Below are 23,859 nucleotides of genomic sequence, written 5' to 3'. Positions count from 1 at the left end.
TAATAGAGGATTTTATTGGCAGAGAGAGAGGATTCCACTACTTAAGTTTGATAGTCAATAACCACTAATGCATATCATCTGTTATGTCATCTGATCTCTGTGCTTTCTCTCTAAAATGTAAGCTGTGTGAGGGCAGAGATTATAGTCTATAGAGTAAGTTATGCCTTACATATGAATGAATGAATGAATGAATGAATTTGACAAAGAAGATTTTTGACAGAGAACGGTAGTCTCTATCAATATGTAATGGCTTAGGATATTTAAACACAAGAGAACTGCTTTTGAGTCTGGAATGATTTAAATGTACAGTGAACATATAATGTAGTGTCTACACTGAGACCATTTTGAAAATGAAGGGACTGGCATCCATATTACAGAAGATGAACAAATGTAAACGAAGACTATCTCCAGCAAGGGAGAACATACAAGCATGCTCCTAAGTGGCATCTCAAAGGGATCTCACTGGAGGGCGGATTTGAAGATTTAACCTTTGCCCACGGGGACCTCAAGTCCTATTTGTTTCTGCCCTATTAGAAGTGGTTATTACTTGCAGGGAACCATCCAGTCCCACAGGGACACTGCTCTGGGAATTAGGTGACCTTTTGAGTTAAGGGAATTTCACCGGTAGCATGTAAGCCATCTCAGGTCACTGCACACTCCAGGCTCCTCTCAGGCTAAGCAGCCAGTTGGCATCTCTGAGGCGCCCACCAGATGGGTGTACAATATACTGTGTGATCATTTGCAAAGTAAAGGAAGGCTGTGGTTCTGTGCTTAATTTACAGAGTGTACAATTAAACAGAAATGAGATGCGCAAACTCTGTGAAACTTTTTGCAATGCTGGTATGAGGAGCATGGGATTTAGATAAGATCGTTTAAGAATGTAGCTGTTATGTTTTAGGAGACAGAGTTCTACCTGTAATATATCCAGGTTTATGTGATACATTCTATTATAATGGTCTTATACTCTGTTCATGAAATTACAAATGTCTCACAGGAAAAGGTTGAGTCAGATGTTATACTGGCAATGCCCCTGACATGTTTATTCAGTCCAGGGTCAGAGCATGATTATTAAACCCTACTGAAAAAAATAAATTGACATTTTAGACTGAAAATCACATCCCTTCTAGGGAGTGTGCATACTGGCTGTGTGCAGATATTATATGTCCCTGCAGTTATGAAGCAATTTATGTGCTGGGGTGGATTTCCAACAAGTCAGTTCATCCTGTTTCCCATAGAGTAGGCTTGATTGGATCTGAAGGCAGCCCTTCTCTCCTCTCCGTAATGGGCAAAATTTAATAGGTTACAGAAAGCCACAAACCCTATTCAACATGGCTGCTGCCATGTTCCCCAAGGCCCTGGGTGCTGGCTTCTCCCATCATCTGTCCTCTGTCCTCAGCTGGGAGCCCTCTGCGAGGCTGTCGCAGTGAGCAGTGTGTGGAAGAGGCAGTGGAGCATCCCCGCAGTGGAGGGGCTGTTACCGCAGGATAGTGAGGGCCTGGTGCCTCCTGATGAGATATTAGCCCACTGAAGCCTGACCTCGGAAGAGTGGGCTCTGGCTCACTGAGCATCGGTCCTCACCCTTCCAAATCAGGCTTCCACCATCACACTTTTCAGATTAGTTCTCTCCCAGGATTGGATGCAAACACCGATTTTCTCAGACCTCATTTTCCAGGAACAAGTTATGACCTGGGAGAAGCTGGGTCTGTAAAACTAGCATCGAAAGCTAAAGGTGACCCTCTCATCCTTTGAAGTCTAAAATTATAGACCATACTAATGAGACCAATTTAGACACAATGTGCTTTGCAGGATTTGATGCAATAGATACATGTTGAATGATGTCTATTTGCCAGTCCTGGTTTCTTAACCTCCCCCCGAAAAACCTAGCATATGTTGTGCACGTAGTAGGCATCTTTCCTTGCTAATCATATAGAAGTGACAAACTATGTTGAGAAGGCAAAACATGAAAATAGCAGTTGCCACATGACTGCAATTTCCTTGAGTTCACTTAGAAGGGCAGAATTGTCTTCTGCAGCCAGAATCCACTTAGCCAAGAGTCATCAGCAATGTTCCTCAGAAAAGTAGTACCAGTAAGGAAATAACCTGCAGTGTGATTTCCAGAATGTCTCTTCCTCCTCACCCTGTCCACGCTGTGTCCCTACCCTCTGTGCCATCCCAGTTCTGCCTGCTGAAGTGAGAACATTTCAAGGCTTCTTTGAGCACTGCCTGTAGCCAGAGCTATGTTTCTTTGTACCAGCCCCACGCCCAACCAGCTAAATAGTATCTGCTGTGTCCTCGAAACCCTGCCAAGGGGCTTAATCACCATGCGTTTTTTGGGTTATTTCTTGCTAAGCTTATATTTAGTTATGAGTAATCAGTCTTACCCTCAGCACTAGACAATTAGATGACATAAGACTGGCACTGCATTTTGTTGCTGAATGGACTTACCCGTTCTTTGTATTTTTCTGCGGTCCTTTTGTGGGGCCCGATCATGTGTTAGGAATTACACCCGGCCCTGGGGATGCCCCTGGGAATGAAATGTATGGTCTTTGTAGTCACCGAGCTTCCTTCTCTCTAGTGGGAGATGTCAGCGATTCAATGCTCATTTACATTTTGGTGCAGGTTTCTCAACTTTGGTGCTAGTGATATTTGGGGTCAGATAATTATTTGTCAAGGGAGACTGTCCTGTGCAATGTAGTACAGCTTTCCTAACCTCAGCCATAAAGACCAAAAGTGTCTCTAGACACTGCCAAATGTATCCTGTGGACAAAATTACTAGGTTGAGAATTACTGCTCTAACATGACAAATGCGAAGATAAATGTAGGTTCTACAGGAACCCAGATGAGGGGCATCTAACAAAGACCCTAAAGTCAAGGAAGTCATAACAGTCAAGACCCCGGTGGGAAATAGATGGCACCTTCAAATTTGAGCAACTCTAGGCAGCCTGAATAAGACAATCCCTTACAAGATGTGGGCATGGTGCGGGGAGACTATACAGAGGAGACTTATAAGCAAGGTCAGACATGTCCAGGGGAAAGGAGGAGGGGTGGTATATGAATGACACCTATTATTTATATGTTTGAAATCTCACTTATAAGAATGTTTGTGTTCATGGTTGATTTGTTGGGGCTGCCCGTCTGGCTGGTGAGAAATTCAATCTGAGTCATATTTTGGGAGACTGTCTTTCCTCACTGGAGTATACAGAACGCTGAGAAAAGGTCTTTAGTTTTTAGTCCTTAGTGGTAGGCTTATTGTGTAAGAGTTCAAAAATGTTTGTTGAGTGAAGGAACAAAGGAAGTGAGGGAGGACATGAAAAAAGGAGGTGGAGAAGGAAGGAAGGCAAGAAGGAAGGAAAGTAGGAAGGCAGGCAGGAAGGAAGGAAAAAAGGCAGGCAGGAAGGAAGTAAAAAAGGCAGGCAGGCAGGCAGGCTGAAAGAAGGAGGGAAGGAAGGAAGGAAGGAAGGAAGGAAGGAAGGAAGGAAGGAAGGAAGGAAGGAAGTGAAGGAGGGAGGGAGGGCAGGCTGGTGGATCACAGCTTTTAGATCCAGCTTCATCGTCACCCAGTGTGAGGTGCTGTCGCTGACTGGAGGTCTGCCTTGGAGATCGTGGGAAATGACAGGTAGTCTGCCACTGGTGGGGACTCCTTCACAAACCCAAGCTTTGGACCTTTCATCCTCCCCCAGCTTGGTGCCCACCCACCTCCGTGAGCCTAGACTGTTTGCTTGTTTCTGTGAAACAAAAGCTTGAATAGTAATAATCTTCTGGGTGCCTAGCAACTGCTTTAGACCCCATGACACAAAAGTCATTAACAACTCTGAGGCAAGAACCTAAGAATTGAGGATTTGCAGGGCCTGCCACATTTTTGGGGATGGGGCAGGGAAAATGTTTCTCATTCCTTCCATTCTTCTACAGCTTTGAGAACAGAACACAAATCAGTTATCCAATAGCCTAGCCTGTCCTGTGACAACGGAGGAGTGTGACATTGAACCCAGGGAGGGAGCAAAGCAGTTTAGGGGAATTGAAACCTACTCCGCACCGCACAGAAATCCAGTGAGGGCAGAGTTTGAAAAACTGGTAATACAGAGGAAGAGAGAAAACGGGGCACAAAAAACCTAGAAAGTTACTGCGTTGATAACAGTTTTTACTGAGACCCATAAGGAACCGCAGCACATTGATGGAACACACACAAAAAAAGTCTTTTGTTTGTGCTTTTGTTCTCCACCAATCTACATGAGGTTCTGACGGGATGGATGGCCCACACCTTCCACCCAGTCGGGAGCACTCAGACTTTCAGGGCCCTAGATGGAGGCCCCACAGCAGGGGCAGCAGCAGAGCCGCACCCCTCACCTAGAGCTGTGCAGCGTCCTGGCATCCCCTCAGCACTCCTAAACAGGAATGGAATCGCCAGTCAAGAAGGTGCTATTTTTTATTTTTACCTGTTCATGTGTTGACTTTTTGGGACTGAAAACCCCAGAGCTGGGTATTTTCTTCAACACAGCAGCCAGACCAGCTGCATAAAGGACTGATCCCAGGCCTTCTAGAGTGTTCTGTGCCTCTGTGGTCTCAGGAATTCACCTGCTGTGTCCTCCCGTCTGCGCCCCCAACCCCCGCCCCAGCCCTATACGCTTCCTGCTTCCCTCACCATCTCGTCAGTGTCCTTGCTAATTCGACAAAGTTAATACCTGATTAATAACTCCTATGATAGAAGAGTTCCTGGATGAGCTATAGCCCCCATTTACAATCTGCTGGTGATAGAAAAATTATGTTCAGCTCAGTAATAATTGATGGAAATGGTCTCTTCTCTTCTGCAGCTGATTTGCTTTGTAATTGTGATTTAATAATGTAAATATCACTTGTTTTCTTCTCAAGATGAATTGCCTTCTGATTTGCTAAGCTCAAGCCTCTTTAGGGCTTTCTTATTGCTTTGTCTCTTCTCATGAGATTCTAGGTGAGATTTATTCCTTATTTAGCTGTGTTTTTCTTTATACACACATACACACACCCATGCACACACACACACACATTGAGTCAATGGTTGGAAGGAACACATATTACTTTTCAACCAGCTACTGACTATCGAAAATTAGAGCTAACGCTTTTTAGAAATCATCAAACCCCACCCCATTATTTTAACTAATGACAGAACAAGAAGCCTAGGGTGGTTACGCAATTTATCCAAATGGACACAGAAAGTCATAATCACTCCTGAGCCTAGTGTGGTGTTACTTCCTCAATGGTGAGGAAGGTTTGAAAAGAATCACCCTGCATCTTACTTTCTTTACTGCCATGCATTTACAACACTTGTGTGTCTGTCTGTGTATGTGCAGAAAGCAATAAATATCACACTGTTTTTTACATTAATTTTGTGACTTACTCTCAGGATACGATATTCTATAACTGAAAGAAAAAAAAAACCCTCTAGAGTCCAGTGGAAGTAGAGTAAGCTCACTGCATTGGAACAGTGGCTGCCTCTCCATCATGACTCATTTTCTGCAGAAGGCCCCTCTACGGGCAGCCCTAAAAATCTGCAGACACCACCGTCAAGGCACCAGGCTCCAGCACCCGTCCCATATGGTTTCCTGCGCAGCAGCCTCTTCCAAACTACCTGTTTCTATCCACGATCCTGCAGTCCAGGCCTGCTCTGTTGGAGCCCTAGTCACCTTCCATTCCTCTTTGTCTTTCTCCCTCACAGTGACATTTTCTGCCAAGAAGATGGAGGCTCCATGCTTCCTAAGGCAACAAAAACAAAACTGATAAACTAATCTGGGCTAGTGGGAAACCATCTAGGAATAGGTCAGATGCGTTTATTTGATCAAGGCCTTGAGTGTAGTGATGAGGAAGTACATGAAGACCCAGCAAGGAAGGCAGGGGTCTTTCCTGGGGCCTGGGCAGGGAGCTGTGGAGGACGACCAGCCCTGGCTGCAGCCACCATGTCACATCACAGCATGCTCAAGGCTCCATCTCCCAGAACCAGAGCCAGCCCAGGTTTCTGGGGCAGAAACAGAACTCACACCTCCAAACTTCACTTCCTAGAAGCTCCGAGCCCAAATCAAATGTCGAGTGCTGTCCAAGGATTGGGGGCGAGTGCACAGAATCTCTATCTTCTGGTCCAGAAAGACCCTCATGAAAAGAGCCAGGAAAGAGCAGTGGCTGAGCGACCTAAGAAATGAGCTGGCCGGATCCCCTCGTTTTGCAGATAAATAAACCGAGGTTGGATGAAGTAAAGTGGCCTGCTCAGGGGTCCTGGCTAGTTAATGGCAGAGCAAAGGCCAAAACCTTGGCCTCCTCAGCTTCCATTTGGCACCTCTGAACCTGTTGGTGCTGAGCTGCCGTAGTCACAGTCCGGTTATAACAGTTGATGTAAAGCTGAAAGTTTGGGCATCATACTGGAATTGTCTTCGCTGTCCTGGCAGCCCCTTTCCTGGTTGCTCCGTATCTGGTTGGGAAGGATTAGCGAAGTGAGCCATGTAACTAAGAAGGGATATTTTTAGTAAAGGCGAGGAGGACAGAAAGTAGGTAGAAGCATCATTTTCCTGCATTTGAAGTGTACCCTCAGACGCATGAAAATGGGCCTCAAATCATCTAAGTGGATGATTAGTTATACCTATGAGACATTATTCCAGTCTACCCATCAAGGAGAGGGAGGAAAGAACAGCTACTTGTCAAGATCTACATGAATAGAGTCTTAGGAAAGGAAAGAATTAATTTCCCCCATTAACACAAGACATTACGTTCAGACACACATAGTCCTTCATAATTGTCAAAACCTCTCTTTCCTCCCCATCACCAAGCAGCTAAAGCACAGTGACAGATGAGAGCTACCTTGAAATTGTCATGGTGTCTCTATTTTTGTGTGTGGACTGTCAAGACCTCAAATAAAGCCAGTGTGGCCTGGGCCAGCTCTGCAGGGACCTTATGCTCCTTTGTGGGACAGTGACCCTGAGCTCCTGGGTTGGAACTCAGTCCATCAATGCCATGATTATCAGATTTCCAGAACTTAAGGAATTATTTGGGATCCTTAGTCATAGACCATATTGCTAGGTGATGAAAGGTTATAAAACATTAAAATGGATAGTGACCTTGGAGTTCATCTGATGCAATTTTTGTATTGACAGAAAAAATAATTGCGGTTCGAAGGGCTGAAAACACTTACTGAAAAATCACATATTCGTGACAAAACTGGGATTAGATCCTCAGTCTTCTGATCTCAAATTCAGTGGTTTCTTCCTTGAGTTCTACTGTTAGCATGAGTCACAGAAGGTCATATAAAGTGACTTCTTGGGTGACTAGGCTAAGAAGGGAGGCTAGCAAGACAGATGCCTTTGGTGAGAAGTCAGCTTATCATAGTCTGAGGTAGATGGTAAGAGGGAGACAGACTTGCCTAGAATAGCACAAGGTGCAGATGAGGAGAGCCCTTGATGGGTAAGTTTTCAAAGGGACCCCTGCCCCCAGTGGAGACTTCGCCCCTTGAGTGCACAGCTCCTGATCCTTTCCTCTCAGTGCACACTAGGGCTCAGTGCCTGAGCAATGCTATCTCCTTGTGACACTTCAGAGCTCAGACCTTTATGCTCTGCGAAGTGTGCAGGATGTCTCTGGTTGTGGCTTTCATGCCAATTGTGCTGCCTGGGTTAGTGGGTACTTTGCCTACAAGCTAATACAAGTATTTTGAAAATATTGATGAATGCTGATGGTTGGCATCATTGTTAAATGGCTGTGATGCCAGGAACTAATATAGGGAAAGGATAAAAGAGACAGCATCAAATAAAAGGAAAGAAAGAGAGGAAGTAAGAAGAGTCAGGCTGCATCAAGGCTTCATCTGCAGAAACTGGGCTGTGCTGTTCCTCAAAAGGGCATTTCCCCAATACCCTGAAAAGACCCTAGGACTATTTCTTTCAGTGTTCTGGGCCATCCCAACCACTTCAGAAAGGGGCAGGTCTGGTACTTGGTCTGCCAAGACTTTGAGCCACGAGCCCTTGAGCCCTTGCTGGCTTTCCTTCTCCTGGGGGCTGCAGTGCTGATTCCCTCTCTGGTCGGCTTAGGCTCCAACCAGCTGCAATTGTCTGTCTTCCAGAGAAGAGTATAGCTGATGAGCCTGGAGCTCTGGGAGAAAGAGAGCACACAGAATCTTTCTTGACCATCAGTCCAGCAGAGTCCTACATTGGAGCGGCCACACCCTATTTGGTCCTAAGCCACTGCCTCTCTTAAGAAGGTTGAGTGTTGGGCCTGCCCCAGGCACAGAGTAAGATGCCACCAGTAGCTAAGGCCCTAGGGCCTGACAGCAGACCTTTCAGTAGGCTAGGAGTATGTCGGCCACCTGGTTTATGATCCAGACCAGTGTACTTTAAAGAATGAAAGGTGACAGTTAAAAAGTACACCGTCGACCGGGCGTGGTGGCTCACGCCTGTAATCCTGTCACTTTGGGAGGCCAAGGCAGGTGGATTGACTGAGCTCAGGAGTTCGAGACCAGCCTGGGCAACATGGTGAAACCCTGTCTCTACTAAAAAATACAAAAAAAAAAAAAATTAATTGGGCATGGTGCATGCACTTGTAGACCCAGCTATTGAGGAGGCTGAGGCAGGAGAATTGCTTGAACCCAGGATGTGGAGGTTGCAGCGAGCCAAGATTGCGCCACTGCACTCCTGCCTGGGCAAGAGAGCGTGAAACTCTGTCTCTAAAGAAAAAAAAAAAAGTACATTGGGAAGACAGGTGTCAACTGGCACTATCCCAGGAAAACCTAACTATGGGTCCACCCAACTCAGGAAAACAACAAAGGCATTCCTGACACTGCTATACGAATAAATTAATCCTCAGAGAAAACAAGTCAGACTCAGTTGGCATTAGAAGGAAAGTTTTAATTCCCCCAAAGGCAAGCAAAGGGCAAAGGACTTACTTAGATGTTGTAACTAATTGAAGGTTTTGTATACTGCCCATCTGCTGGCAGATGCCAGCCCTGTAGGTCTGCTTTGGGCTCAAGAAGCCACTTTGCCAAAGCGCCCTTAGGTAACACAGTATTGGCAGTCCGCCGACCACACCAGGGCACAAGACACTCCTATACTACAAAAATACAGCCTTCTTGAAGAAACTGGGCCTGGGTGACTGGCTGTGCTTGAGTAGGTTGCTGCAGACAAGGTTAAGGCAACTTTCTTAAGACATTGTAAATGAAAGAGGCAGTGTCTCCTTCCATGCATTGATCAGGTTTCTAAAAAAAATGCTGTCATTTAATTATGAAGGTTTTTTTTTTAAAGCAGTACTTTTACTTCTCAGAACTCATTTCACTTTAGCTTGTTGATACTAAAGTAACCCTGTTGGTTTAGAATCCAAATAATCATAATCATAAGGGGAAAACATGTAAAATAAATAAAAACTTTTCAAGTGTACTTAAACATTTTGTCAATAACTTAGCTGTTTAAGCTCTACTATGTAAAAATAATGATTTTTCTCCTTCTGCCCCTGCATTCTTTGGGTCTGAACTGTTAGTTTCAGTTTATTTTTTATACTTTTTAGAATAAAAATGCTAGCGACTTTTTTTGGCCCAAATAGGCTACTCTGCTCATCAAATGGATTTAAGCTTCTATCCTCAGTCATTTGTCTGCCTGTATGGAATTCTAGTGTTTTGCATCCTCATTCTCTCTCTCTCTTCCTCCCTCCCTCCCTCCTCTGCCTCTCTCTGTCTAGCTCCTTTCTTCCTTTTCTGGCACACACACTGCACTTTCATTTAAAGGGAATGTGCCACATCCTCACAGGTACCCTGGCTGTTTCTGTGACACTCACTCAGAACCACTCCCAATGAGTCAACAGTATCATCCAGATCCTAAAAATCTTGTGTCTTGATTCTTCCCACATGTAATGAACCCATCTCAAAAAAAAAAAAAAAAAAAAAAAGACACAAGCAGAGCCAAGCTAAACACACCTCTTCACTGTGCTTTGGAAAGAAGCCTCTTGTCTTCATGCTCTTCGTTTGACTATCTGGGGATCTCTAGCTGCTGGAGACTGACCTGGCTATCATCACCCTACCCCACCACAAGATTTCTTTTTCCTGACCCACCTACAATAAAGCTGCTGCTGTTGACATCATGATGGTATATTTTGCATAGAAGCTGACAGTTGACAGGAGATCTGAGCATACTGTAAGATGTGCACATCCTCATACACTCCTTGGCTCTGAATGACTTCTCAGCAGAGGAAGCCTGGGAGCATACATGTGGAACTGGAACTTGGAAAATGAAAGCAACAGAAGTCCTCAACTTACCAACACTGAATTATTACCCCTGACTGTACATTAGAGTCCCCTGGGAAGTTTTAGAGGATGCTGGTGCTGGGAACCCCCACCCCAGACCATGTTCGCCAATCCATAAGCATGAACACAAGAGTCTATTTTTAAAGTGCTCCTTGGGTAAGTCTCATGACCCCCCAGGGATGAGAACATCTATTTTAGGTGTGTCCTCTTAAACCTGATTTCAGAGAGTTTCCTTGCCATCCCTTCTTCTGCCTCCACCTACAAGACAAAACCCTTTAGGTCCTCTCCTCTTTAACTTTTCCCGGTAAAGAGTTCAAGAGCCCCAGTGTATGAGAGTTTCTCTTTGGGGACAGTTGTACTGGAGGAGTCACTTGAGTCCTTTTGTCTTTGTGTCATCCTCGGCTACTCCTGGTCTGACAGTGAGGGGCATTAAATACTTCCATCATTCTCACACATGCATGGAAGGGAGGATCTAGAAAACTCACCCCTGCCAGGGAATTCCTCTGAGCCCCCAGCTATGGAGATCTTTATTAATGTACTCCTTCCCCCACTGGAAGCACAGTTAACTTTCACGGTAACACATTGATCTTGTGATTAGCCAACTTACTGTCAGCCTCGGGGAAGGCAGCCAGCATGGCCGCCCTGGATGGGGGCAAGCCACTCCTCCCGCAGAGGAGGTCCTGGTGGCCACAGCCTGAGAAAGCTTTCTGAGCCCAAAACAAAGAGCTTCTGTCACCGCCAGCAAGTGAGACATTGACCAGGGGCTTGGCCTCCAAACCAAAATGACTTTAGCACAATTCAATTGCTTGTGTTAATTAAAGGAAAATGAAACAGTGGGTTTATCACACTTTTCATTAACTCCAATGTGGCAAAGGTAACAAATCTGGAAGTTGGGAGCAGGCAAGGATGCAATGTACTGCTGTCCACACTCCTTGGTTTAATTAAGGAGGGCGGGCTCAGAGTTGCTTGTTGCCAGTAGGGTTCTAAGGAGAGTCAAGGATTGGAGGTTGGGGCGGGGGACGGAGTGGGGGGCAGAAAATGTGGAGCAGAGCCTGGCAGAAAGAGAGTGGATTAAATAGGAGAGGGAGAGGGGGAGTTCTGCAGGGATTAAGTTTTCAAACCTAGCCATCAGGCATAATGTGAACACATACTGTGGGCTTAGCCTACGTTAGCTGCTGTAAGGAGTTAAGGAAGTAGAAGATGTGACATCTACTCAGGGTGCTTGCAACTTGGACAATGAACTAGGAAGAAGGGTAAACAGTACCAGACTCAGGTTATATGAGCCATACTGGGTCCCAAATGCTAAAACTCTACTGTAATTCCACATTCATGCATGTTTCTGATGTGTATCCTTCAAAAGAAGGGGGCTCTCACATCAGGAGGTATGTGATGGAGAAGGATGCCAGGAGATCTCTAGGATAAAAGGAGAAGTCCTATTCATAACCCTCACAGGTTTCTAGAGGGCAGCTTTCCTCCACCCTGTCCACTCTTTGCCTCCCCCATGGGAGGCGGGTGACCAACGTCATGGTAAAGTGGTTGCTTGGGCATTTATTGGGCCTAGTTGAGAAGACATAAGGCTGCCATCTAGAAGTGAAGGCATTACTCCTGTGTCTCCATCCCCTCTCTGGCCTGATACCTGGGTCTGGCGTCCTCCTTACCCCAGACTCTGCATTGCGACACAGCTCATACTCTCGGGTCCACTTTGAGCCTGTGACTGAGTACTAAAGTCAAGCATTCTACTGTGCAAGTCCCACTGTCTCTAATTCTCAGAGAGAAAGGCAAGAACCTCATGTCAGCCTTGGATCCCAAGTGGGGATTGTAGCCCAGCTGATGTTTTGATCTGCTCATAGCTCAGTTTTGTGATTATGTTCTATTAGCCAAAATCCTGGAGGGAAAGAAAGATGAGTGATAGGATTCAGGCACATGTCTCCTCAGGAACTTTTAACAGTCTGTACCTTTCCCTGCACATATCAAGGACAAGAAGCAGTGGGGAGGAGGCGGTTTCAGACAGCCTTAGCTCCTTCCTGTGGTCTGTCTTGCTCCAGATGTCCATGACAGGATGTCCAGCAGATATTTACAAACATGGTTCTTCCCTTACAGAAGTAAAATCTGTGTTCCTTGACAGCTTGAATTGTGACCTAGCTTTTGAGAGTGGGTAAAAGGCTTGTTTCTAAGATGGTTCAGGCAGCCTAGTTGTGGCCTTACAGGCCAGAGGCATGCACTTGATCGTCAATCACCTGGACATTTGATTCCAACTTTGCAAATTCAGTATTGATCAGGATCGTCTGTAATAGTCTCTCTTGCTGGGCAGCAGGGAAACTCCTTTTCTTGTTTTCCCAGAAACCCAACCATGTGAGCCAAAAAGACCCCTGGGTGGCCACCCTCTGCCCACTCCCACTGGCTTCCTTCTGGCAGCTCATTTCCCTCTTGCTTTCTTGCTCCTCCCACTTCCCCTTCCCCACACCTTGTCCTCCCTGCGTGGCTGCCTCCTGAAACCCTAGATCCTCCTCACTGCTCTCATCTCCTGTTGTTCTTTTCCTTGGTGGCACAAGCCCCCAGAAATGTTGCTCTGTGTGTTACCTCCTGGCTGGTCTGGTACATGCTGCAGCAGGTGCTGGTATTTTATCTCAGCGCAGCTTCTGCAGGTAGAGCCATGCCCTAGACAGCAAACCTAGAAGGACAGTCAGGGTGGGGATGCTTAGAGGTGACTTTTAATCATTCCAAATGGAGAAACCAGATGGGGATTGCCTCAATACCAAGTTTTTTTTTGTTTGTTTTTTGGTTTTTTGCATACTGTGAATAGACCAACAAAGGGACAGGTCACCTATTTAGCCTGTTCTTACACTGCTAATAAAGACACACCCGGGACTGGGGAATTTATAAAGCAAAGAGGTTTAATCGACTCACAGTTCCACATGGCTGGGGAAGCCTCACAGTCCTAGTGGAAGAGCAAGGGACATCTTACATGGCAGCAGGCAAGAAGCTTGTGCAGGGGAACTCCCATTTATAAACCCATCAGATCTCATAAGACTTCTTCACTACCAAGAGTACAGTATGGGGGAACTGCACCCATGATTCAATCATTTCCACCTGGCCCCGCCCTTGACACGTGGGGATAATAACAATTCAAGGTGAGATTTGGGTGGGGACACTGCCAAACCCTATCTTCACCTCCTAAAATTTTCCCCAGAGGTATTCAGAGAGAAGACAAGATATTCTGTCAGGACTTTATATAATCCAAAAAAGTGGAAGGCTAAAATCTTTGACCCCTCATGGTTCTTTTAACTTTATAACTCTAAGGAATTGGCTGAGGCAATAAACAGGAAAATTGGATGCAAGAATGATGGCTGAGATATCGCTGGCACAAAAGGACATAAAGGGAGAAAGAAAAGAGAAGTGGGTCAGGAAGCCCCCATATTTTGCTCTGGATTTCCTGTTTGATCTTTTTCATCCCCAAATAGTTAGGTTTCTTTCAGCTCTAATAGATCTTTTTGACTCACTACACCTTACTTGAGGGATCTAGAAATGACAAAGAACTAAAAAGTTGAGCCTAAGATACAGAAAAATATAAACTGCTTTGAGTCCTGGCCCCATGAGATTGCAGACTACGCAAGGTGAAGATCCTCGTTTTCCATATCGTCTCTGCCCCCATTCCCTCACCACAGCGTCTGACACAACACCTCGCTCATCCTGGATGTGAGCAGAATAAGTGCAGTGAGGTCAGAGCCAGCAGGCCAGCCAGTGGTCCTTCTCCCCTGAGTTGTTTTTCTGTCTGTTCCTCCATTTCTAGCAGAACAGACCCTGCTTGTGAAGGTTTCATGCTCTTTGTATTCTGTGACTGTGCTGTTGGAAAGTGTGTCCCTACTGGAGAAGCCCCCTTAGATCCACAGAACCCTGAGGCTTCTGCTCATCCTATCCCCAAGGATGCATCCTGCATCTGAGGCAACAACCCCCACATCCCCGGATGAATGGCCTCATTTGTATTTTTGCAGATCTTAATTTTGCTAATGCAGTGAATTGAACTCATCTTCTTTGAGGCACTCTTTCCATGGAAACAGCCTCAGTTTTTACATATTTCTGCCAGTGATTCAGAATCTGCTTTCTGTTGCTTCCAACCTTGTTATATTGGGATGCTGGAGTGCTTAGAGCAGGTTCATAATGCCTCTGGGTTATTGTCTTACTACAGGACATTTCGCTATAAAGCAAAACTGTTGAACAGACTTGCAGTTCCTGTTTGACAAGGAAAATATTGCAGTCTTACAGCCTTTTTAAAAAAGTCCTTGGTGAACACATCTTCAGAATCTTTCCAATGGCTCACAGGCCATCTTGCTTACCCCACCTCTGTCTTTCTTTCCTTCCTCCTCCTCCCTCTCCTTCCTATCCTATCCTGTTCTTCCCTCATCTGTTTCTCCCTGCCCGTTTTCCTTCCTTTAACTCATAGTCAGCAATTTGGTTTCCTGGCAGCTAGTAAAGAGGATTAAAACACTGATTGCCTTCTGCCCCATTATCTGCAGCATGGAATCAGAACTTTACATTGCAACCAGAACTGGAGAGGGCAGCCCTACAGCTTCCTAGGTCTCCAGGCACGTAGCAACCTAGATTCATTCTGCTTTAAAAATTTCACCCAGCATTCAAAGTAGCTAAGAAAATAACAGGTAAGTCACCTTCACTGAGTCTGAGATGGAGAGAAGTTTCAACAACATTTTCCCTTTTTCAACGAAGAAACATGTTTTGGTGAGGATGCATGTTATGTGGGAAGATCATGAAGAATCCATGCGTCCTGATTCTCAGCCTCAATGTAGCCAGCCTACTGAGCCCTAAACTCCAAGAACAGTGAGTCCTTGGAGGGGCAGTCTCCACAAGGGTCTCAGCCTGAGGGGCTGTTAGTATATTTTCCTAACATGCTGACCCTAGAAGACTTCACATGTGTGGGTGGGAGAGAGCCCACGAACAGCGCGGCACAGTGCATCACAGCTTCACTGCTCAGGGTGTGGGCCCCGGCCCAGCCATGGAGGCAGCCCCTGGGCATGTGTCAGAAACGTGGAATCCCAGACCCCACTCCAGACCTACTGGATCAGAATCTATATTAAAAAAAAAAAAACTCTAAAGAATTTATATGCAAATTAAAATCTGAGAAGCACATTGTACAAACTTGACAAAACTCATTTTCTCACTTAATGAGGTAGTATTATAACGATCCCCATTTTACATGAAATGCACTTTTTCTTCCTTCCTTCCTTCCATTTCTGCTGTTGCATAACTGGTCCCATAAAAACAGCATCACAGACAGTGAAAACAAATCCCACATTCCAGAAGTTGCCATGTCATCTGGTAATTCCACTGGAAGGATGCAGGACCTGTCTTACCCATGCAAATGCACACGGGCCTCCCCATTTTGTGAAACCATCCCCTCCCTGCGTGTAGGTCAACATTTCTAAGCCTACTGCCATTCATGGATCTCATTTTATCTGAAGCTTTTAAGGCATCTGGCTGAGGTCCACCAAGCAGCGTGATCTGGGTCTCTCTTCTCTCTAAGGAAAGGGGAACGTTGACCCTGACTGAGACTCCAGCCAGGCCCTCAGCAGGTAGCCCATGTGTTTGGTTAAATGCAATGCAATTTAATTACTCATGGCAAAATCCTCTGTGGTACATTTTGAAAAAATAATGGAGTCATAGTAGTAGAAATCCAGGCTTCTCATCCTACCACATTTATTTCTTTCAGGAAAAAAAAAAATGGTGAGGTGTCTGGAACATCATTTTGATGTGTTTGATTCCATTGTTGTTTAATCCTTAAAAAGGCTTAGATTAATCAACTAATTTTTCTTTGTTAAATTTCATTTAAAAAGTAATCTCAGAATCCCTTTCACTATGATATTCTGTTAGCCTATAGAGAAATAAAGGGAGTAGGGCAAGAAAGTGTTTGCATAACCGTAACGCACCTCGAAGAGTTAGTGTATGAACTAGCCTGGATCATTATGTCTGCTGTGGTAGAGGCTTTTGATCCAGTAGCACCATCCAGCAAATGCCGGCTGAACCCAGACCCAGGTGGCGCATGCTCTGGAGTTTCTTTCTTGAAATTGTCTAAGTTCCCGTCTGGTGCCTGGAACCATCGGGGGTGAGCAGAATCATTCAGGAGAGATGCTCAGATCCTAGGCTGGGACCGTGTGGGTCGCTGTTTCAGACCCCATTTCTTCAGTCTGGGGATCTTCCACCCTGCACCCTTCAGCCACTCCTTATGTGGGTCCACCCAGATTTCCCAATGACTCTGAACCTCACATCTGTGGGTACATTTTGGGACCCTGTCACCAGGACCAGGTTTGAGGAGGGTAGCCAGGCAAATGGATTGCTCCCACTAGCCAATGCATTATTTCCTCCATGGAACTGCACAGATTGAACTAACAGAACGGTGCTGATTTGCAGTGACATTTCTATAAATAGATGATTGGTAGCCAGTATCCAGAGACTGATGGTACTCCCTGGGTGGGCATGACCTGGGGTAGGACATGGAGGCAGGGAAGACAGCAAGAGCCAGAAAGCACACGGTCTGGGGAAATGGGTAGGTGGGTGGTGGAAGCCCCAAGGATTAGACTTGGAGCACAGTCAGGGCACCTAAGTACCTGCCTCCTTACCCCCTATACCCCAGCCCACCTCCACAGACCCTTACTGCTGCACACCTTACACACTACACACTAGCCCACCTCCTCCACCTTCTTGCTGCACACCCTACACCCTGCACACTGGCCCACCTCCACAGACACCTTCCTGCTGCACACTTTATACCCTGGACACCAGCCCATCTCCACAGACACATTCCTGCTGCACACCCTACACCCTACACACTGTCCCCAACTTCCACCTTCCTGCTGCCCACCCTATACACTTGCACACCATCCCACCTCCACAGACACGTTCCTGTGCCACATCCTATGTCCTACACACTGGCCCACCCCCTCCACAGACACCTTCCTGCTTCACACCCATGGTGGACCCAAACCCATTGGATTAGAACATGCTTGCACAAGGTTGTGGCGAAAGCTCACATTTTTGTTGCCCTGAAAACTACTGTGGCCCTCAGGACTGCAGGCCTATAAGAAATGCAAATGGTTGTGCCTTATCCTTGGGCTTTATCTTGGTTTTGATGGGATCTCAGTGTTTTGACAGAACTCAGAACATTTGTGATGGAAGACAGAGGGTCTGTTGTCTTTGCACTGAACCACAGGGAGTAAGATAAGGGGTAAGGTGGAGAGGCCAAATTGTTGCAAGAACCTGTAATGGTGGCATAAAAGCAATACAAATTTTGCAGCCCATAATATTTTGAATTATAAATGACAAGTTTCACAAGTACCTGAGAATGAATCCTCCAGGGAGCTCCACCAAATTGAGTATTAAATCCACTAGGCTATTCTGGCAACCACAGATCCAGCATTTGGGGCTATCACATTTGTGTTGGCCAATGCTTATTGAGCACCTATTACAAAGCCATCGTGGGGTCCTTCCTCGTTCATTCATTCTCACTCTATCTTCTCCAACACAGGTGGAAACAAAACCAACTACTTTGCATCTATTTATATTAAAGGGTAGAATGCTTACTTATTCGGTCTACAAGTAGTAGTTTGTATTCTGCATACAAAAACATTTCTACAAATGAAAAATTAAGATGTGCTCCACAGTAACATACCCTAAAGTTATTCCATAGTTTTATTATATTATTGATCATGACAATTCTTTTTAAAATATCAGTTTGGCAATGCACTGAAGTATTTATCATGCCATCTCTGAGTTAATTATCACAATAATCATATAAGAAAAATAATGACATGTTTTCTTACCAAATGCTCTAAGAAAGTTAAGTGACTTGACTGAAAATACATTGATGCAAGACTCAAGCACAGAATTTCTTTCTTCCATTGCCATATCTTTTGAGCAACATGATGCCCTATGTCTTTGACTTGATGTCCTACTCCATTCTGATGGCTTTTTCTCTTCCTCCTCCTACAATCTCTAGATGTGAATATGGTTCTGTCCCTGGTTACACAGTTTCCTGATTGTTTCCTGTCTGCTTCTTTCTTCCCAGAAGGCCAGGGCTTTGTAAGTGAGGATGAGTACCTGGAGATCTCTGACATCAAGCGAGACCAGTCCGGGGAGTACGAATGCAGCGCGTTGAACGATGTCGCTGCGCCCGATGTGCGGAAAGTAAAAATCACTGTAAACTGTGAGTGGACCTGCAGCCAGGGGGTTCTGGGGAAAAGACGGCACAGGGAGTGGGTGGACAATCTGGTAATGGCAGTGCCATTTTCCAAAGGACCCAAGTTGCTGCCAACAGGAAAATACTTCATCAGATGGCTTTGCCCACCATGGCCTCCGTGCCATTTGTCCCTGGAGTCTTCCTGTGACTGCCAGAGTTTTCAGCAAATGGAGAGAATTGTTAACTGAGAATGGGTTTGGAGGCCTGAGAAAGAGGTTGGGGTCGATGCAGTATCTTCAAGCAACTTATTTTTCCTGAAATAAATGATTATTTCACTGGGAAAGAGGGTTGTCACAAGAAATCCATTTACATAGCAAATGGCTGTATGTGCCCTTCATCTCTTTCACGAAATCACTCTGTGTGTGCGTGCGTGCATGCCTGTGCATGTGTGTGTGTGTGTGTGTTTCCCACAGATCCTCCCTATATCTTAAAAGCCAAGAACACTGGTGTTTCAGTCGGTCAGAAGGGCATCCTGAGCTGTGAAGCCTCTGCAGTCCCCATGGCTGAATTCCAGTGGTTCAAGGAAGAAACCAGGTACCTTTTAAATGACACCTGGACAGTTCTGAAGCAGAGCTGATGTCTATCCCCACATGGGAGAAGGATGAGGATGAAGAAAAGGGGAAAGATAAGGCAAAACAGAAATGTATTATGCCCTCTTTTGTAACAAAGTCTCCTTTTACAACGAGAAAAAAAATGGAGGAGGCTGGGAAGTGGAGAAAATGAACTGACCATGATTCTGAATCTGAGACTGGTTGTAGACATGTCAGTCATTGGGAATTAGAAGCCAGTATATTTATCCCACTGGGCAAGAGCATCCTTTCCCTTCTCCTCCTGTTGGACACTGAAGTGCTTAGGGTTTGAGTTTGAGGGATGAGGTTAGTTGGAGGAAAGAGTTTGGTGAGGAGGAGGGCCTCTTTGTAGAATGAATTGATGGCAGTGTCTTCCCTCTTGCAGGTTAGCCACTGGCCTGGATGGAATGAGGATTGAAAACAAAGGCCGCATGTCCACGCTGACTTTCTTCAATGTTTCAGAAAAGGATTATGGGAACTATACTTGTGTGGCCACAAACAAGCTTGGGAACACCAATGCCAGCATCACATTGTATGGTGAGTGCTGGAAGCCTGGATGCAGTGGGCTCAGCCATATGGGGAAGCTTGAGGGACTCAGGAGGGAGGAAGTTGCAATCTGCTTGGCCTGTGTCCATCCATCCTTCTCAACCCACCACCTGTAGATAAGACATACTTCTCCCTGCCATTCCCCTAGCATGCCATGCAGAGATAGTTACACAGTAATTGATATTTCATGGTCATTAAAAGGCAAAGTTTGCCCTTACAATAGCAGTAAACCAAACTGTGAATCAGGTAGAATGGTTTTTGTATAAAGAAGATAGAACCATGGGTCAATTCAATTGTGTAATTTTAAGATGCCTTCTGTAGTTGGGGTCCCTGATTCTGGGGGTGAAAAGAAGATAGAACCATGGGTCAATTCAACTGTGTAATTTTAAAATGCCTTCTGTAGTTGGAGTCCCTGATTCTGGGGGTGATATTTGTTGCTTTAAACCAAGTCAACTGCTTCCACCATGATTCCCATGTTGCTTGCATTTCATATTCTCATCCATGGGGAAGAATGGAGTAGTAGTCTGAGACCTTACCAGGTGGCTGCTGTATCCACAACTGGAGCAGCAAACCCTCTCTGAAGGTCTTTCCCTCCCATATGGGTGGAGAAGGCTTGGGAGCCAGGACTGACCTCCTTTAAAGCCCCTATGTCTCCCTAACTCCATTTTCCGACACTGCCGCATCCATATCCTTCTGCAACATTTCACACCATGGGCCAGGGCCAGCTTGTTGTGATACTTTATGTGCATATGTATTTGTTTATTTGCTGAGGTTTGATTAGAGGGAAGCACCCGATGAGTAGGATAAGAGGATGAAGGATGAAGAGAGGTATCCACGTTTCCACGTGCACCTCAGACACAAGCTTTCAGCACTGACATTAAGTAAACTTTGTCCACCAACCATCTGAAATGTGTGATCTATGTCTTTTGTTTTCTCTCTGCATTGTGTGTGCATTGTGCTGTGTGTGTCTTAGAAATAAGCCCCTCATCAGCAGTGGCAGGTGGGTACAGCATGTTCCTTCCTACCTCTGCCTGCCTGAATGCCTATGCCTTTGAGTTTTAGCCTACTTCAAAGATAGGCTTGCCTGCTTCACCTCTGTAATTTATGTCTCTGAGGTAGATAGACCTCAAGGGGCTTGGTTTACACAGTTTAGATAATAAGCATGTAGAATATGATGGTTTTCACTTGCACTCTGTGGAATAGCTTTATGGGTTTCAGGGGAAGGGGTTTTTGCCCCCAAAACAAGAACCTTATATTTGGTCATCTTTGAAAAGAATGCTCATTCTGCTATTTCTGCACACAGCAGCACCAAGAGCAACCCAGCCCAGAGACCAACTGGATTAATAGATAACTGTCTCGGTGGGGAAGTCACCCTACTATGAATGTTTTATTCTTTTAGCCCAAGGCAAACAGGGCTAATGGTTTAGTTCTAAAAACTTTATTTTAAAATAAAAGTACTTGGGATCATTATTACAATCATAATATCTGCTCTTTACCAAACGTGTACTGGTTTCTAGGCATCATGTCAGGGCTGTGCAAGGCAGGTTATTAACCGCACTTTACAGGTAAGTGAAAGGAGGACTAAAGAGCTTGGGTAACACTGAAGACCACTTAGCTAATGAGTAGATACTGGATGAGACCTAGAGATGGAGCCCTGTATTAGGTATTGGAGCATTTGCCCACAGCATCAGCAAAGAGAAACAGGCACACACATGCATGCACTCACACACACTCTTACACAGTCCTGAGGCATTTAGAAGAAGCAGTAGCTGGTGCTCAGCTCTGCTTCCAGAACTGGAAGACCCTCAACCCTACTGTTCTAAGATATCAATCTCATTCACATGCAAAGAGATGACATTTGAATTTTCTAGACCTGAAATCAGCTCCTCAACTATCACTGCTCACAGCTCTTGATCCAAGACACTCACAGATGTATAGTCCTGCCCGCACCCCAGTGACCAGGAACACCCATGCCTTGGTCTTAAAAACACTGAGAGGATAGGGTGGGATTGAGTCACTTCCCTGCCACAACCTGCCATTATCCCCGTGGTTGGTGGGATTGCTGTTGCAGGGAGTATGATGCAGAGAAGGGCACAGGACTGACAACCCAATGGCCCTTCTTGTCTCTCTCTGCCATTCACTAAGAAAGAGGTGTGTCATGGCAGATAACAACAACCAGTGTATACCAAAACTGTCTTAGTTGGCTTGTGTTGCCATAACAGAACACCACAGATGGGGTGGCTTAAACAACAGACATTTATTATCTTAAAGTCCTGGAGGCTAGAAGTCCAAGATGCAGGTTTCTGCCAAGGTGGCTCCTGTGAGGGCTCACCTCATGGCTTGCAGACAGCTGCTATGTCCTCACATGGTTTCTCCTCTGAATTCTCATAGAAAAAGAGAGAGAGGGAGCTTTCTGGTGTCTCTTCTGATAAGGACAGTAACTATATTGGGTCAGGGTCCCACCCTTATGACCTCACTTAACCTTAATTACTTCCCTATAGGTGCCACCTCCAAATACAGACGTACTGGGAGTTAGAGCATCAACATAGACATTCGGTAGTAGAGGGATGCGATTCAGCCCATAGCACAGGCAGACATTTACATCCCAATTCAGCCTTCACATCCCAATTCACTTAAACTTGCTGAGCCTTCCTTCCCGCATATATGCTATTGGGACATTAACGACTGCTTCAAGAGACTGGTGACAGGATTAAATCAGGTTGTGTCCATTCAGAATCCCATAAATGCTACGTTTAGATGTGTGGATTCGACCACAAACAAAAACCACAGGCCTGAGTCCACTCGGCTGAGTAGGGTGACATGTTCTGACCTGTGGACATGAGAGTGTCACTGTGAACTGTCAATAAGACAATGTTCATCAAAGCAGCATGACTCACTGAATATTGTTGTGTTTCTACTGTGTGTTGGGGAACTGTGTGTTTCTACTGTGTGTTCCCGCCAACACTTATTGTGACATGGCCCATGCTATCGCCTCTTCCCTCCATATGCCTGCCAGAGTCACTGCTCAACTAGACTTCTTTTCTTTCCTCCAAAGTCCCCTGTGCCCTTCCTCTCCAGCATTCACGGTCCCTATAACCCACCCTATCTCACTTCACCCTGTTGGCACACACTTGCATTCAGCATCCCTTCCTGAAGGAAGACTTTCCTGACCTCTCTGAGCAGGCCAGTCCCCCATTCTGCATCCACTCATTCCGCGCCTTTGACTGCTGCACTCACACAGGGCATTGTCTAGCATTCATTTAGTGAACATGCATTTAGGACCTGTTACAAGCCAGGCACTGTTCTATGTGATCAGGAGACAGCAGTGACTCAACAGATAGATTCCTTGTTTCTATAGACTTTATCTTCTAGTTGTAATTTTGTTTTTGTTTAATATTTCAAAAGTTGTTTGTTTAAAGTATTTCTTCCTCTTTATCCTGTAAGCTCCATGAACATAGGGGCTATACCTGGCTTAATCCCTAGGACCTAATACAAGGATCTACACACAGTAGCTCATCAGGAAAACTTTGTGGAATGAATGAATGTGTGAATGTATGTGGGGATGGAAAGGACGTATTGGTCACAGCCACAATTTAGCTGTCAGGAATTGAAATGCCATGGCATAGAGGAAGGGGTATGTGTCTCACCCTATGCTGTTCGCTGGCTGAATGGCTTTGGGAAGGTCAATCTCAGTGGGTCTTTTATATTTTTAATCAGTGAAGGCATTTTGGATAAGATGTTTGGTTTCTGTGGTCCCTACAAGGCACAATTCTCTGATCCTATGACTGTGTGGCAATAGTTTCAGCGCAAGATCAGACAGATAGTGTCTGGTTGACCTGCTCTTTCTCCTGGCCAGGGATGCTCTTCCTAGTCCTCAATGCCCCCATAATTATGCCTAATTATTACCAACCATTTACTGTGTACAGGGCACTAGACTAAGTGCTTTTCCTTTTTTATCACCCTTAGTGACTCTATGAAGTAAGTACTATATTTATCCTGATTTTACACTTGAGGAAATTGAGAGGTTAGGCAGATAACTCAAAACACCCTGGCTTATCAGTGCTTGTGCTGGGATTTGAGGCTATATACTCCCATTCCCATGCTGGAGCACTTTGCTCCTATTGCAATCCAGCTCATAAGACCTGGTAACCCATCATGGACATGGTGACTTTCCAAATGGAGCCTCATATCAGCAATTAGTCTTCTTGGACCCATCTCCCACATCAAATTCTCCTTTCTTATATCTACTTCTGAACCCAGTCTTG

The 23,859-nt window shown here is 45.4% G+C and overlaps 1 protein-coding gene across 6 annotated transcripts in view; it reads left to right on the top strand.

Moving 5' to 3' along the window:
- The window catches only part of OPCML (opioid binding protein/cell adhesion molecule like), a 1,134,040-nt gene that overhangs the window by 1,093,232 nt on the left and 16,949 nt on the right, over window positions 1-23,859 (top strand). For 2 of the 6 annotated variants that reach the window (XM_004052458.4, XM_019037338.4), the window contains 4 exons: window positions 18,309-18,446; window positions 18,893-19,013; window positions 19,434-19,585; window positions 20,568-20,594. In XM_004052458.4, the coding sequence (XP_004052506.2) occupies window positions 18,309-18,446; window positions 18,893-19,013; window positions 19,434-19,585; window positions 20,568-20,594 (438 nt within the window). The remainder of the gene's footprint in view (window positions 1-18,308; window positions 18,447-18,892; window positions 19,014-19,433; window positions 19,586-20,567; window positions 20,595-23,859) is intronic. The other 4 variants (XM_019037341.3, XM_004052457.4, XM_019037337.3 and 1 more) reach the window with 3 other exon arrangements.

This window comes from Gorilla gorilla, chromosome 9 (assembly GCF_029281585.2).
Source record: "Gorilla gorilla gorilla isolate KB3781 chromosome 9, NHGRI_mGorGor1-v2.1_pri, whole genome shotgun sequence".
Lineage (NCBI taxonomy): Eukaryota > Metazoa > Chordata > Mammalia > Primates > Hominidae > Gorilla > Gorilla gorilla.
Note: the sequence above shows the minus strand (reverse complement) of the source record. Positions and strands in the feature narration are given on the sequence as shown.